This window comes from Osmerus eperlanus, chromosome 4 (assembly GCF_963692335.1).
Source record: "Osmerus eperlanus chromosome 4, fOsmEpe2.1, whole genome shotgun sequence".
Classification (NCBI taxonomy): domain Eukaryota; kingdom Metazoa; phylum Chordata; class Actinopteri; order Osmeriformes; family Osmeridae; genus Osmerus; species Osmerus eperlanus.
The window spans coordinates 3,650,184-3,662,276 of record NC_085021.1 but is presented as its reverse complement, the minus strand read 5'-3'; the positions used below and the strand labels follow the sequence as shown (position 1 = coordinate 3,662,276).

The 12,093-nt window shown below is 38.9% G+C and overlaps 1 protein-coding gene across 1 annotated transcript; it reads right to left on the bottom strand.

Annotated features, from left to right (window-relative positions):
• Positions 1-971: 971 nt before the first annotated feature.
• LOC134018336 (uncharacterized) lies at positions 972-9,611 on the bottom strand. Its single transcript, XM_062458226.1, has 5 exons — positions 7,954-9,611; positions 2,756-3,769; positions 2,490-2,642; positions 2,315-2,407; positions 972-1,602 (listed from the first exon to the last, which is right to left on the bottom strand). The coding sequence occupies exons 2-5, from the start codon at positions 2,918-2,920 to the stop codon at positions 1,327-1,329; spliced, it is 687 nt and encodes a 228-aa protein (XP_062314210.1). The 5' UTR covers positions 2,921-3,769; positions 7,954-9,611; the 3' UTR covers positions 972-1,326.
• Between the last annotated feature and the right edge of the window lie 2,482 nt (positions 9,612-12,093).

The following is a 12,093-nucleotide window of genomic DNA, read 5'->3' as shown; positions in this document are numbered from 1 at the left end:
AGACTAAATTAACTCACCCAGCGACCATAGAAAAATGGAAGCTAGATTGGCTCAGGGTGGAGGGAAATAACGAGAAAAAGACATATTTTTTGTAAAGCCTGTCGATCTTGTGCTCAACGAGTTGCTGCCAAAGTCGTCAATCCAGCACAGGCAAATTCTTCCGCTGATTTCATCAAGGGGAGTGAAAATATCAAGAAATACGTGGCCTTTCGTCACCAGGCGACCAAGCAACACGCAATCGCCTACGGTGAGTGATAACTTCATTCGTTTCATCATTCATTTGTCGGGCCCTGTCATAGCCTAGGGCTGTCAGGCCCTGACAGGGCCTCAGCATGCTAGCTTCCTAGCATCGTTTTGGTTTTCCAAAACTTTTATTCTTTTCTAGGACAAGCAACCTGTAGCTTGTCCTCCTCAAAAAAACATGCTAAAACAGGCTTTAAATCATAAGTCATTGAGAAAAACTAATCTTTATCAGTGGCAGCGTCAACTCAGTCAAATGATGTCACATCCTCTGAGTCATAACCTTAAAGGCATATTGCACTCTTTGTATGTCGTTTTTATGTAACGTGACAGGGCTGACCGAAAACATGGGGACAGTTGTAAAATAATTTTAACATAATTATGTTAATAATAAAATAATATGTTAATTTAACATATTATTTTTACGTCACAGTAATATGAATATATTGTGTAATGTTGAGTAATTGCATCATGTCCAGGATACCTGATTTTAGAGTGTAACTGCAACTTGATTTCTGTAAGTGAGTATTATGTAAAGGTATTACGTAAATTTAAGGCAATTGCATCATGTCCCTGGTACCCGAGTGGGGTCTTTAAATCTAACATGATTTGTAAAAGTTAGCTCTATCCAAATGTATTGTAGCCATCGGTTCCTTGTTGCGTGTGTATGTAAATACAGTTGTATGTTGAAATGATTTGCATTGACAAAAAAGGCAGTCAGAGTTTTGTACTCAAGTTGTGTATTACAATTTAGAATACAGAAGAAGAAGCTTAAAGGGTACCTTCAGGTTTTTCCTGAGGAATAAACACAAAGAGAACAATGTTGGTTCTTGAAAAAGTGGTTCATCTGGTATAGCAGTACCAAAGATGCCTTTTGGTTTATTGCTGACAGGTAAGTCTTTACTAAAAGAGCCTGTTTTCTAGAGAGAGAAAAAAGAGACGCAAATCCTGTCCAGTTCCTGTCCAGTTAATTCAAACAAACAAAACTAGCCTAAACGATGCTTTTAGGAACAACTACACCATTTGGCTGACGGCACAGTCTCTCTGACCCTTTTACTGTAAGAGACTATTTTTTAAAGCAAGTGCTTAGTTTGAAGGTTTCCCTCCATCAAGTTCCATCAGAATTTTTTGAATGACCTCAAAAGTATAACGAAGGTCAGCAGGGTAGCTGAAGTTAAGGGCATACATTAGTCCAAAAAGCATTGCAACCGCTAATGCTACATTGTCCAGTTCTTGCAACACCTTGATGCCTTCAAGGACAATGCCGATGTCCTCTGGTTCATCACAAGGATGTTCTTTCAGAACATAAATTCCCACAGTCGTGTCTTCCATGGCCTCATTAAACGCGTCTTCACCCATGCCCTGTAAAAAAAAAAAAGGCCAGTAAATGAGACCAATCGAGAAACAAATTAATAAACATTGAATCACAGACAATTTTTTTGACAGAACAGTAGTTGAGTGTGGGAAGATATATAGTGCTGTAACTACAATTAATTTAAACAATTAAACTTGGGATGTTTTCTTGTTTATTTAAATAATGTGACAAATGGTAAATAGTCAATGACTTATAAAGAAAATACATTGAAAATAATCACATACCCATCACAACTAGCCAGTCTAAAGTCATGTCTCAGATTTGTTAAAGGTCCCATGGCATGCTGTTTTTAGATGCTTATATATAGGCCTTAGTGGTCCCCTAATACTGTATCTCAAGTCTCTTTCCCGAAATTCAGCCTTGGAGCAGAATTACAGCCAGTACGAGCCAGTCCCACAATTGCTTTCCTTAGGACGTGCCGTTTCTGTGTCTGTAGCTTTAAATGCTAATGGAGGAGAGAGGCGGTGCAAACTGACATGCTTCGGTAGGGGAACTCATATTAATGTTAAAAAAACTCATAAAGTGAAGTTTTCATGCCATGGGACCTTTAAATATTGATTGTATAATACTATTAAACAGATCATTTTAATAGATTATCAAAATAATAAATCAATATATTTTCTATGAATCAATAAATCATTTCAGCCCAAGTGATCAATCAGGAGAACAAAAAGGGAGTCGTAAGCACACAACACATACCACATATTTCTTCACAAGGTTTTCTGGATCTTCACCCATGTAGATACAGATTCCCTTGATGATACACTCTCGTCCGGCATCTATATCATCAAACTGAAAGATTTTTTTTATTAGCTTCTTAGTTTAGCACTTGCTTCATTTTGAAGTCAACTACTGGTGTACACTGTCTACTTACATCAGCCATTTGTGCTTTGATTGTTTTGAGTCTTTCCCCTAGCTGTCCTCTCTTTTCGAAGAGCTTCATCAGCTTGTCAGAGTGGAGGTCAAGCTGAGACAGAAACTTGGATTGAAGTGGGACAGTGGTGATTCTCTTGAATTCAGCATTGATCTGAAAACAGATAATAAGCACAAAGGAATTAGGTTAAAATGGTAATCATCAGGGATAAAGCCATCACACATACAGTAGACCAAAGATAAAAAAAACTGCATGATAAGCCTTACCTCACTGACGTCAAACAGAGCAGGCCAACTTGCCATGAAATCCTCCACCATTGGTGCATCACGAACAACTTCATGTCTTCTGTGTGCAAAAGTATTTTCCATCTTGAGTTCCACAACCTCTCTGTTGTCTCTCTTCTTTACATCCAAGAGTAGAGCTTTCTGCATGGCCTCCAGACTTTCCTCAGTTTCTGCTGATGGATATTTTGACACCAAAGGCTGCACTGCGCTTCCCTGCAGGCTTGTTTTTTAAAGAGTTCACTGTCACTTCCGGGCAGCCTAGCTTTCTCAATTGTGTGTGGTAGTTGGATAGTTTGTATTTTAAACTGGTTTTCCATCCACCACATCCAGAAGAGGACCCCTTCTCAGTTAAACATGGATGTGTCTTGATGAGACTCTGGGCTACCTGTTCCATCTCCTTATCAGTGACATAAACTTTATACTGCACAATTTCCTGCACCAAACTTTCAAGAATGGCCGACTTCAACTTACGATCTGGAATAAGTACTGTGCCATTTTCAATATAAGCTAAACTTGCCTGCTGAAGTTTTATTTCTGAATCGTAGGAGAACTTAGGCACATGAAAGACAGCAGGCCAAGTGGACCGTGAGCTTGTAGACTCATTCGATGACAGTATATCTGTATCTACAGATCCACCTGAAAGAGACGAAGAGTCCCAGGAAGGACTGAATGCTTGTGGATTTAAGGCTGGATTGAGAACTGTAGACCTCTCATCATCATGCTGCATAGTGGTGGGCCTTGACATGTCAATTACTTTAAGAGTACCTCTGTCTTGTACTTCTGACATTGAGGTAAGGTTAAGGAACTCATTTCCGAACAAGGAATCCATAAACTGAAGTCGAAAATTGCCCTGAAGTCCACACTGTTTCTTCACATTCTCTAAAAGTTCATCAACAGATGCAGGGAGTCCATGGGGGAGAGTCAACCTCTGAGAGCTGCTATCAGTCAAGTGGATCTTAAGGATCACAGGAGTCCCCATCTTCACAGCCGTTTACTCTGCAAACACACACACAAAAAAAATTCAGACATGTTTAGGATCTGCGAACACCTTGTGATACAATTAAGAAATATAGTAGGTTAGAACAAGTATTGCATTAGATAGATATTGTAGTGACAAAATCTACGTCTTCAACCAATTCTCAAAGTTTGAAACAGCACTGGAACTCAGCAAAGTTTAATGCAAAGTGTTTATTAGAATTCAGACTGACAGAGATTCCAACAAACGTGAGCAAGATCCCGGGATCAGACTGGAATTTCTCTCCGGACATTTCTCTTATATATTTTCCCTATTATTTGTTGTTCTGCCATTGGTACAATACTTATTGGTAGGGCTGAATGATTTAGAAAAATAAGCTAATTGCGATTATTTTTACTAATATTGCAATTGCGATTTAATATGCGATTATTATATTATTTATTATTAATAAATATAGATATATACTACTGATCTCCAGTCAGCAAAATAACACACAAAGTAAAAAAAATTAAGGAAAACATACCGCCTGTACCTCTTCGAAAATATTTTGGTAAATCTAAGCTAAACGTAGGCTAATAACATGTTCGTAGCACTTTCTTAACTAAAGCTAGCTAGACCCCACTCAGCCCCTAATTATCCAGATCTTCACACTTTGGGCTTAATATCTTCGAAGTTTTAGTGGTAATAATAAATCAGTCAACAGCTTTGCACATTATTTCCAGTAATATAGCATAAAGAGGTGATTAAGAGTTTCATTTTAAATCATATGAATCCATAATCATTACCCATCTTCATAATTACAACAGTGTGATGTTTTTTCCACAACAATATGCAGGAAGAATATAAAAAGCTGCACAATCACATAACCACATTTACCAACGTAGACAAAAGCAAATCATCATACCCCTCCAACTCCATTGCTAGCTCACCTTGTATTTCTATATGCCTTTTTAAAGTCAGCATGCGGACTGATCCAATCTTGTACTCAACAAGTGGATAAGTATCACTGAGTTCACTGGGTGCCACAAAAGTGAATGTACTGATGTGTGGTTGGCTGAGTTCAAAGGCTCTATAATGCTCTCTGTACCAACCACTGAGCTCTTTCACAATGTAAAATACACTCTCATGTAAAATACAGATTTGGTCAATTTCACTAAATTCAGGCAATCCGCCTGCTGCTCTGTGGGCCAGTATCATTCCCTTCCTATAGGTTATGCCCTTAGTTGTCACACACTGTGTGAGGTGAACCTCAGGTGTGTCAGGGAACTTTTGCCTGATGGCTTGTGCTATCTCCTCTTTGAGTAAGTGTACTGGTACAGTGGATACAGCTGAGACCTCTAGGTCAGGCTTGCTCAGACATGGAGAGCTCAGATGGTAAGCAATCATCATCTGATGCTTCGAGGCTAATGAGAGGGGCACGTTCTTGAAGCAGCTTGTGTGTCTGATAACCTTCTTGAAAAAACTATGCTTAGCCTCAAAGCGCATTGTCCACTGGTTGACAACTGGACCAAACAGCCTAATCATCTGAGGGTAGTGTTCCAAATAATGGTGTTTTGGTCGCAGCCTGGTGTCAGGGAACAACTCTTTGTATCTTTGCCGGTGCTCTACGATTTTACATTCTAAAAATGCAAGCGAGTCATCACTATGCACAGGGGCAACAACAAGCTCTGTGATGTCCTTCAGGTCCATGAGAACAAGCCACGCAGGCTCATCTTCAGGTACAAGTGATCCAACCAAAAAAGGTAAAAACCGGAGCAGGCTCCAGTTTTCATGAGCATTTCCCCCCACCGTTTTTCTGCTGGAGAAACTTTGTGACACTACATGAGGTTTGTTAGTCTTGTCAACCCATTTGTAGGGAAACTTCAGAATGGCATTGTTCAGGTCACCTAATGTGAAAAGCTTTCTGGACATAAGCACCGTTAAACATTGAGCTAGCTCGACTGGGATTATACCCTCAAAAACATCGTGGGCAAGATCAGGTGGATAGCCAAAGATAACATGAAAATGAGACAGGTGTTTTGTGAAGAAGCATTCTTTTTTCACCCCACAACAATGTGTACCTGTATCTTGGGCCTGTTTGACATGGGCTTGATGAAGCTCCTTTGTTCTCAGACTGAACGCACCAGATGCAACAGAATGTAGCTGAAAATCAGTGTTTTTTCCTGTGCAATATCTGCAACAGTGTTCCACCAAAAAACTCTCCAAAAATCCTGCAACTCCGTGCGCTCCCAGGTTGTCAGCCACTACACTGAGTACAGTACCTTTAACTGATTCACCTAACAGCGGGACATAAACACCCAGCTCCTCCAGAGTTTTCAGATCTTGTAGGAGAGGTTCAAAGACTTTATCATAACCATAGGTTTTAACATCATCGGATTTGCACAAAACTGACAAGTAGATAGATGATAACGAGGAATGAGACCCAGGAGGCAAGTTAGCCAATACCCAATATACCGCACAAAGCTTGTGTTTTTTCCGCGAGGTGCCAAGGGGATTACACGTTTCAAAGTCATCCACATAAAAAGTTAGGATGATTCTTGGCTTTTCTCCAGAGAAGAAACTATTTTCCTTAACCCTTGTGTTATCTTCGGGTCATTCTGACCCATCAGTCATTGTGACCCACCGTCGTATTGCGACAGATTTACCTCCTACAAAAACAAAGTGAAGCATTTTCTTTTAACTGTCGGGCTGTCTCAGACCCCCCACATTGCAATGGTTAAAAGAAAATAATTTTTATTTGTTTTTGTATTGGGTAAAATTGGGTAAACACAACGGTGGTTCGTTATGAACCTTTGGGTCATGTGACCCGAAGGCAGCACAAGGGTTAAATAGGGAACCATCTCTTGAGGACCTGTACTTATATGACACGCCAGAATATGTGCTCTCCTGTCTTTGATGGCCCTCAACAATTTTATCAATGATATCCCCTCTACTTAACAGCTGCTGTAAGGACTTCAATATTGGGACATATTGGAAACTGCGTTTGTTTTTTGCATCAAGAATATATTCAACTGGCTCTACAACACTGAAATTCTCCTTGTAATACTGCTGACGCAGATATGCGGTACTTAGAGGGCCACCTTTTTGTATGGACCTTTGCACAGGATTACCACAACAAATTGCAGTAACAGTTTCTGTAATTATAAGTTCATCGACAGGGATGTTTCGCTGATGAAATATTTCCCTTACAATGTCACAAGATAACAAAACAGGTGCACCAATCAAATGATGGAGTTCCCCTAAATAAACATCAACAGCTGAGCTTGGCACATGGACCAAATGCTCCAAGTTCAGCAAAGCAGCTGCAAATCTTTGCTCTATGACCTTCTGTAAGTCCTCAATATGATAACTATTTGAAGCAATGGCAGTATCTGACTGTTCTACACACTCCTGACTATTTGTCTCCAATTCATTCACAGATGATATCCAAGTAGTACTAACTACTCCAGGTTTAAAATCAACCAATGTATGATGGCAGTGTTTTCGGTTTTTGTGTGATTTAAACGTACAATAAATGTTTGCTTTAAAGTCACAGCCTAAAAACATACAAATGACTGTCTCATTTCTTTTGAGATGTGTGTATATATGAGCAAAATAATCCCTCTCTGATGCTAAATCACTACAAGCACAAAGGTGACAACTGAATATTGCTTCCTCCTTGTGAGTGGCTTCTGTTGAGTGGATTTTACTCTGGTGGACAATAAGGGCATTCCACGCCTTAAATGTGCATGGACAGTGCAGGTATGTACATGGAAAGCGAGAACTACGTCCAAAATGTGGATGCTTTAACTTGTAGTGATGCAAAAGCTTGAGTCTACTTGACAGAGTTGCTTGACACCCCTTACATCTCCACATTCCAACCACCCAGCCCTGTATCATAAAGTATATCAAGCTCAACATTACTGACAGTCATTTTTCTTATCATTTAAGATCAGGGGTCTGTCCTTCGTATGTTGCTTATTACATCCGAGATCAAATGACACATCCAAGATGACATCATCTTTTAATGTTTCTGATACTGTTAAAGGTTGTTTAAAATGGCAATGTCTGTGAGAGTAGGTCCATTTTCACGTATAAACAATTGAGAAACAAACATACTAGATTTTTCCATCTGTAACTTTCAATTATTTTGGGAAATATACATTAAAAAAAGCGTATTTGGGGTTTTAACAGCAACACAAAAGAAAATAAATATGACACTTACCAAAGTATTTGATTGTTTGCTGTTCAAATAGGATCCTATATGAAAGGAAATATTTAGAATCAGTGAGGTGAACCAAAACAAAGACTTCCCATTAATCAGAATGGGATTTATTCGCCATGAAAGTTTGCACAGACAAGGAATTTGCTTTGGCAGGAAGGTGCAAACATTAAGCATATAGGAATCTAAATTTTAAAGATGAGGACTAACTATACTAAGGGTACATAACTAGCAATACTAAGTGGAATTAGATTAAAATAAACTATACAATAAAATATAAAATACAATATTTTTAATTATATGAACTGTGCTAACGTTAGTTGCCCCGATAAATTTTCATGTCAGCATCCTCCGCACAAGCACGTGTGTTCAGAACAATGGCGCATTGCACATGCAAGATCACCATGATTTATGGACAATACAGATAAACTAGAGCAATGAAAGCATGATACAGCGGACAACTTGAGCATGTAAGGAAACATAACTCAACTTAAAAATACTTTCTTAACTAGTATCTGAAACTACAAATCATATGCATTTTTACACCAGCACAAGCAGCAAAATGCAACAGACTACCGTTTGAGACCCTGTGAGACCTAAGTTTGCCCATATTTTAGCAGACATTTTGATTAGTCTACCTTTACCGGGGCTTTAGCAACGCATCGGCTGTAATTTACCACACGCCACACGTGACATTTGTGCCTACGATTAGCCACTTTAGGCGAAAAAAATGAAATATAATCGGCATGACACCTAGATGCCTAGGAGATGCAAAATGTGTAACTAAAACTCTGTGCATGGGTCGACGGGCAGCAAATGGTAGAGAACACCGTGATTAGTTAAGTGCCAGCTAACTAGCTAGCTAGGCTAACACCAGCACGTTAGCCAACATGACATTAAAAGGCTGATAATAAATTAAAAAAAAGCCAAATATTGCTGCATATGATGAACAAGCTGCTAATTACTTTAGGTACGTCGTTTCGTTAGTATTTTGATGCATAAAAACAGATTTAATCTTACCTTATCAAAACTGAACTCGCGCAACCAGACTTCGTCTTCTCAATTGCCGTCTTCTCCAACTGCCGTTATTTTTCCCGGGCAGATGGGTTGTGTTCTCGCGTTATCTCGTGATCTCACGAGTCCATAGAGTGCAACATCAGTTTGGCTAGATTTTATCACGTTATCTCAACACGACTGAATCTAACAACTGTTAAGTTGTTGAATTTTATGCAAATCGTACATGATTTAATCACGTTCACATTTGAAACATGAAACAATATTGTTCAAATTACATGTTAAAGTTTTGTAAATTCAATAACCAGCCAGTTTCCTTTTTTTCAGTGCATTCATTGTTTAGCTCATCGTTTAGAGCTAGCCTGTAAGAATGCCTTCCAGGGAACATATTTCAATCAAGAGGTTTGTGTGATATTTTAACTTTTGATATAAAAAAAAACATATTATAAAAAACATAGTATTTATTAACATTGCTGGACCCTAAAGCCAACAGTATAAAAATTGTGGGGACTTTGATTCTCAATGCCTTGTTTGTGTTTTTCTTTTCCTTTTTCAGATTGATGGGTTCCTATCTTTCTATACATCCTTCTATCGAGGGTCAGGGAAAAGAAGACGGGAGCTGGACCGGCTGGCTGAACTGCTAGACGAGTCTGTCCTGACACCCACTAGGGTAGATGGGACCAGATGGGTTGATCACCGCAGAAGAGCCCTTAAAGCACTCGAGACGAACATCCCTGCAGTCATCGCTCATCTAACTGAGGTGGGAAGTGATCAGCGGCAAGATATAAAGAAAGCAGATGCTGCAAGAGTGAGAGGATGGCTCAAGAAGGTCAAGTCCAATGAATTCCTCCTCCATGTAGGACTACATGGATGTTTTGGGTGAGTTGTCCCATCTATCTCTACAGTTCCAGAAAGACAGCATTTCTCTCCCCACAGCTGTGGAGGCTATTGAGACTTCCAAAGAGGTGCTGAAAGACATGGCGAAAGGTGATGGCCCAAAGCTGAGAGCAGTGAAGGTGGAGTGTCGGTGTGGTAGTTACAGAGGTGTAGCGCTTTCTGACACTTATGCAGATGCTGAGAAAAGATTGAAGAGTTCCAGAGAGCCGCTCATCCATGACATTGTGGCCTGCCTGGATGAAAGGTATCAAACAGACACAATCCTCATGGCCATGTGTAAACTGGACCCTAAGCACTGGCCTGAAGATCTGACTGAGTATGGTAATGAGGAGGTCTTGCTGCTCCTAGAGCATTTCAAGGAAATACTAATGAAAAACGGCTGTGATGTAGAAAACGTAATGGCAGAGTGGACCCGTCTTAAGAAGGTCATCAACAGGAGTTACAAAGGTCTAAAGTGGGGGGAACTATGGGCACAGATTCTAAGGGTGTGGCCTGAGGAGTTCCCCAACATACTCCACATAATTGAAATAATTCAAGTCATGCCAATGTCCACGTCCAAGGTAGAGAGGGCGTTTTCTCTTCTGAATCGAGTCAAAACTGACTGGCGGATCAATCTCAACACAGCCACAGTGGAAGACCTAATGATGATCTCACTGGAGGGACCAGAAGAAGAAGATGCAGCTGCTGCTGCATGTGCCAAATCTGCTGTGAAAAAATGGTTCCGCAGTGGGAAGAAAGCAAGGCGGCCCCATATAAAACCCTATGGGAAAAGGCAGCAGGTCAGACCAGCAACTTCTCCAATGGCTGGCAGTGACACAGATGACGACGATGATGAACTGGTGCTATTTGACTAAATGAATAAATGTATTTGACAAATAAGCCACTCATTTATATATACGTACATATTTATTATTTTTGTCCACTGTACATATAACCTAATATGTACTTTTTAATTGTCTGAAATGACATTTTCCCCTCAGCACTGCTGAGCGTTTTGTTTGTAGATTTAATTTAATTAATCCATGTATAGCCCTTTTATTGTGTTTTGTTGTTGTTCTTTGTTTAGTCTGTCCTATCTGTATTTCCTGTACTAAGTAGGAACAACATGAAATTATAAAAAATAAATAATTATAACTTAAGAGTTGTAAAAAAATTAAAATAAGAACAAAACAAATATGATTGTCTGATTTTTTCTTTGTAAAAAGAATCTAAGAAAACACTTTGAATCTGTAGACTACTGCTTAATAGTCTTATTCTTGCCATTTGGTGACAATTGCTCATATACTGTTAGCCTAAATAAGCATATTTATTATCTTGAACAAAGGTTAAATGTTATTTCACAATTTTCAAAAAGTGCCCCCATTTTTTTTTAAATGCCCCTGGATTTCAGTCAGTGGGGGCAAAAATTGCCCCCCAAGAAATATGTAAATTTCCTACCCTGTATCTAGCTTATGTAGGAAATTTTCCATTGCATCCTCTCTCTAGCTTCACGCCTTCCGTTATTATTCAAGCCTACGGTGTTAATACAGTCTGTAAAAATACCACTTTGACACACTTGCAAGAAATGATCCGCTGGTTAGATGTAGCATGATCTTATTATTTAAGTATAAAAAACTCACCAGGGACAACGACAACATTGGCAACCCTGCACTATGAATTATTATTTTGATGTCATCTTAAATTAAGTGTCTGAACAGGACTGGGTGTGCAGGCACATATGTATGGAAGCAAATCGTTACCAAAATGCAAATGCATTTCCAGAAATGCATTTTAAGAATGTGGCTGCATTATTTGACTCATAAGTGAAATTAGTAATCAATCATCCTATTTGCATTTTAATTTTCTTCTTCAAGAGTGCTCAATCTTTCACTTAATTAAAATGAAAAAGAAATAGACATTTGAGATTTAATTTTCAAAATATGCCCCAGCAAATAGATACCAAAATTCAATTTGAAATGTAAAATTTGAAAATTCAAATGCATTTCCAGAAATGCATTTTCATTTAAGAACGTGGCTGCAAAATCGTGACCACAATTCAAATTCAAATGCATTTCCAGAAATGCATTTTCATTTTCAAGAACGTGGCTGCAAAATTGTGACCACAATTCAAATGCATTTCCAGAAATGCATTTTCATTTTAAGAACGTGGCTGCAAAATTGTGACCATAATTCAAATTCAAATGCATTTCCAGAAATGCATTTTCATTTTAAGAACGTGGCTGCAAAATTGTG

Coding starts and splice junctions, on each gene's coding strand:
- LOC134018336 (XM_062458226.1), bottom strand. CDS start 2,920: ATGCAGAAAGCTCTACTCTTGGATGTAAAGAAGAGAGACAACAGAGAG. Junction 2,408..2,489: donor TCAAAGCACAAATGGCTGAT/GTAAGTAGACAG, acceptor AAAATCTTTCAG/TTTGATGATATAGATGCCGG. Junction 1,603..2,314: donor ACCTTGTGAAGAAATATGTG/GTATGTGTTGTG, acceptor TTTTTTTTACAG/GGCATGGGTGAAGACGCGTT.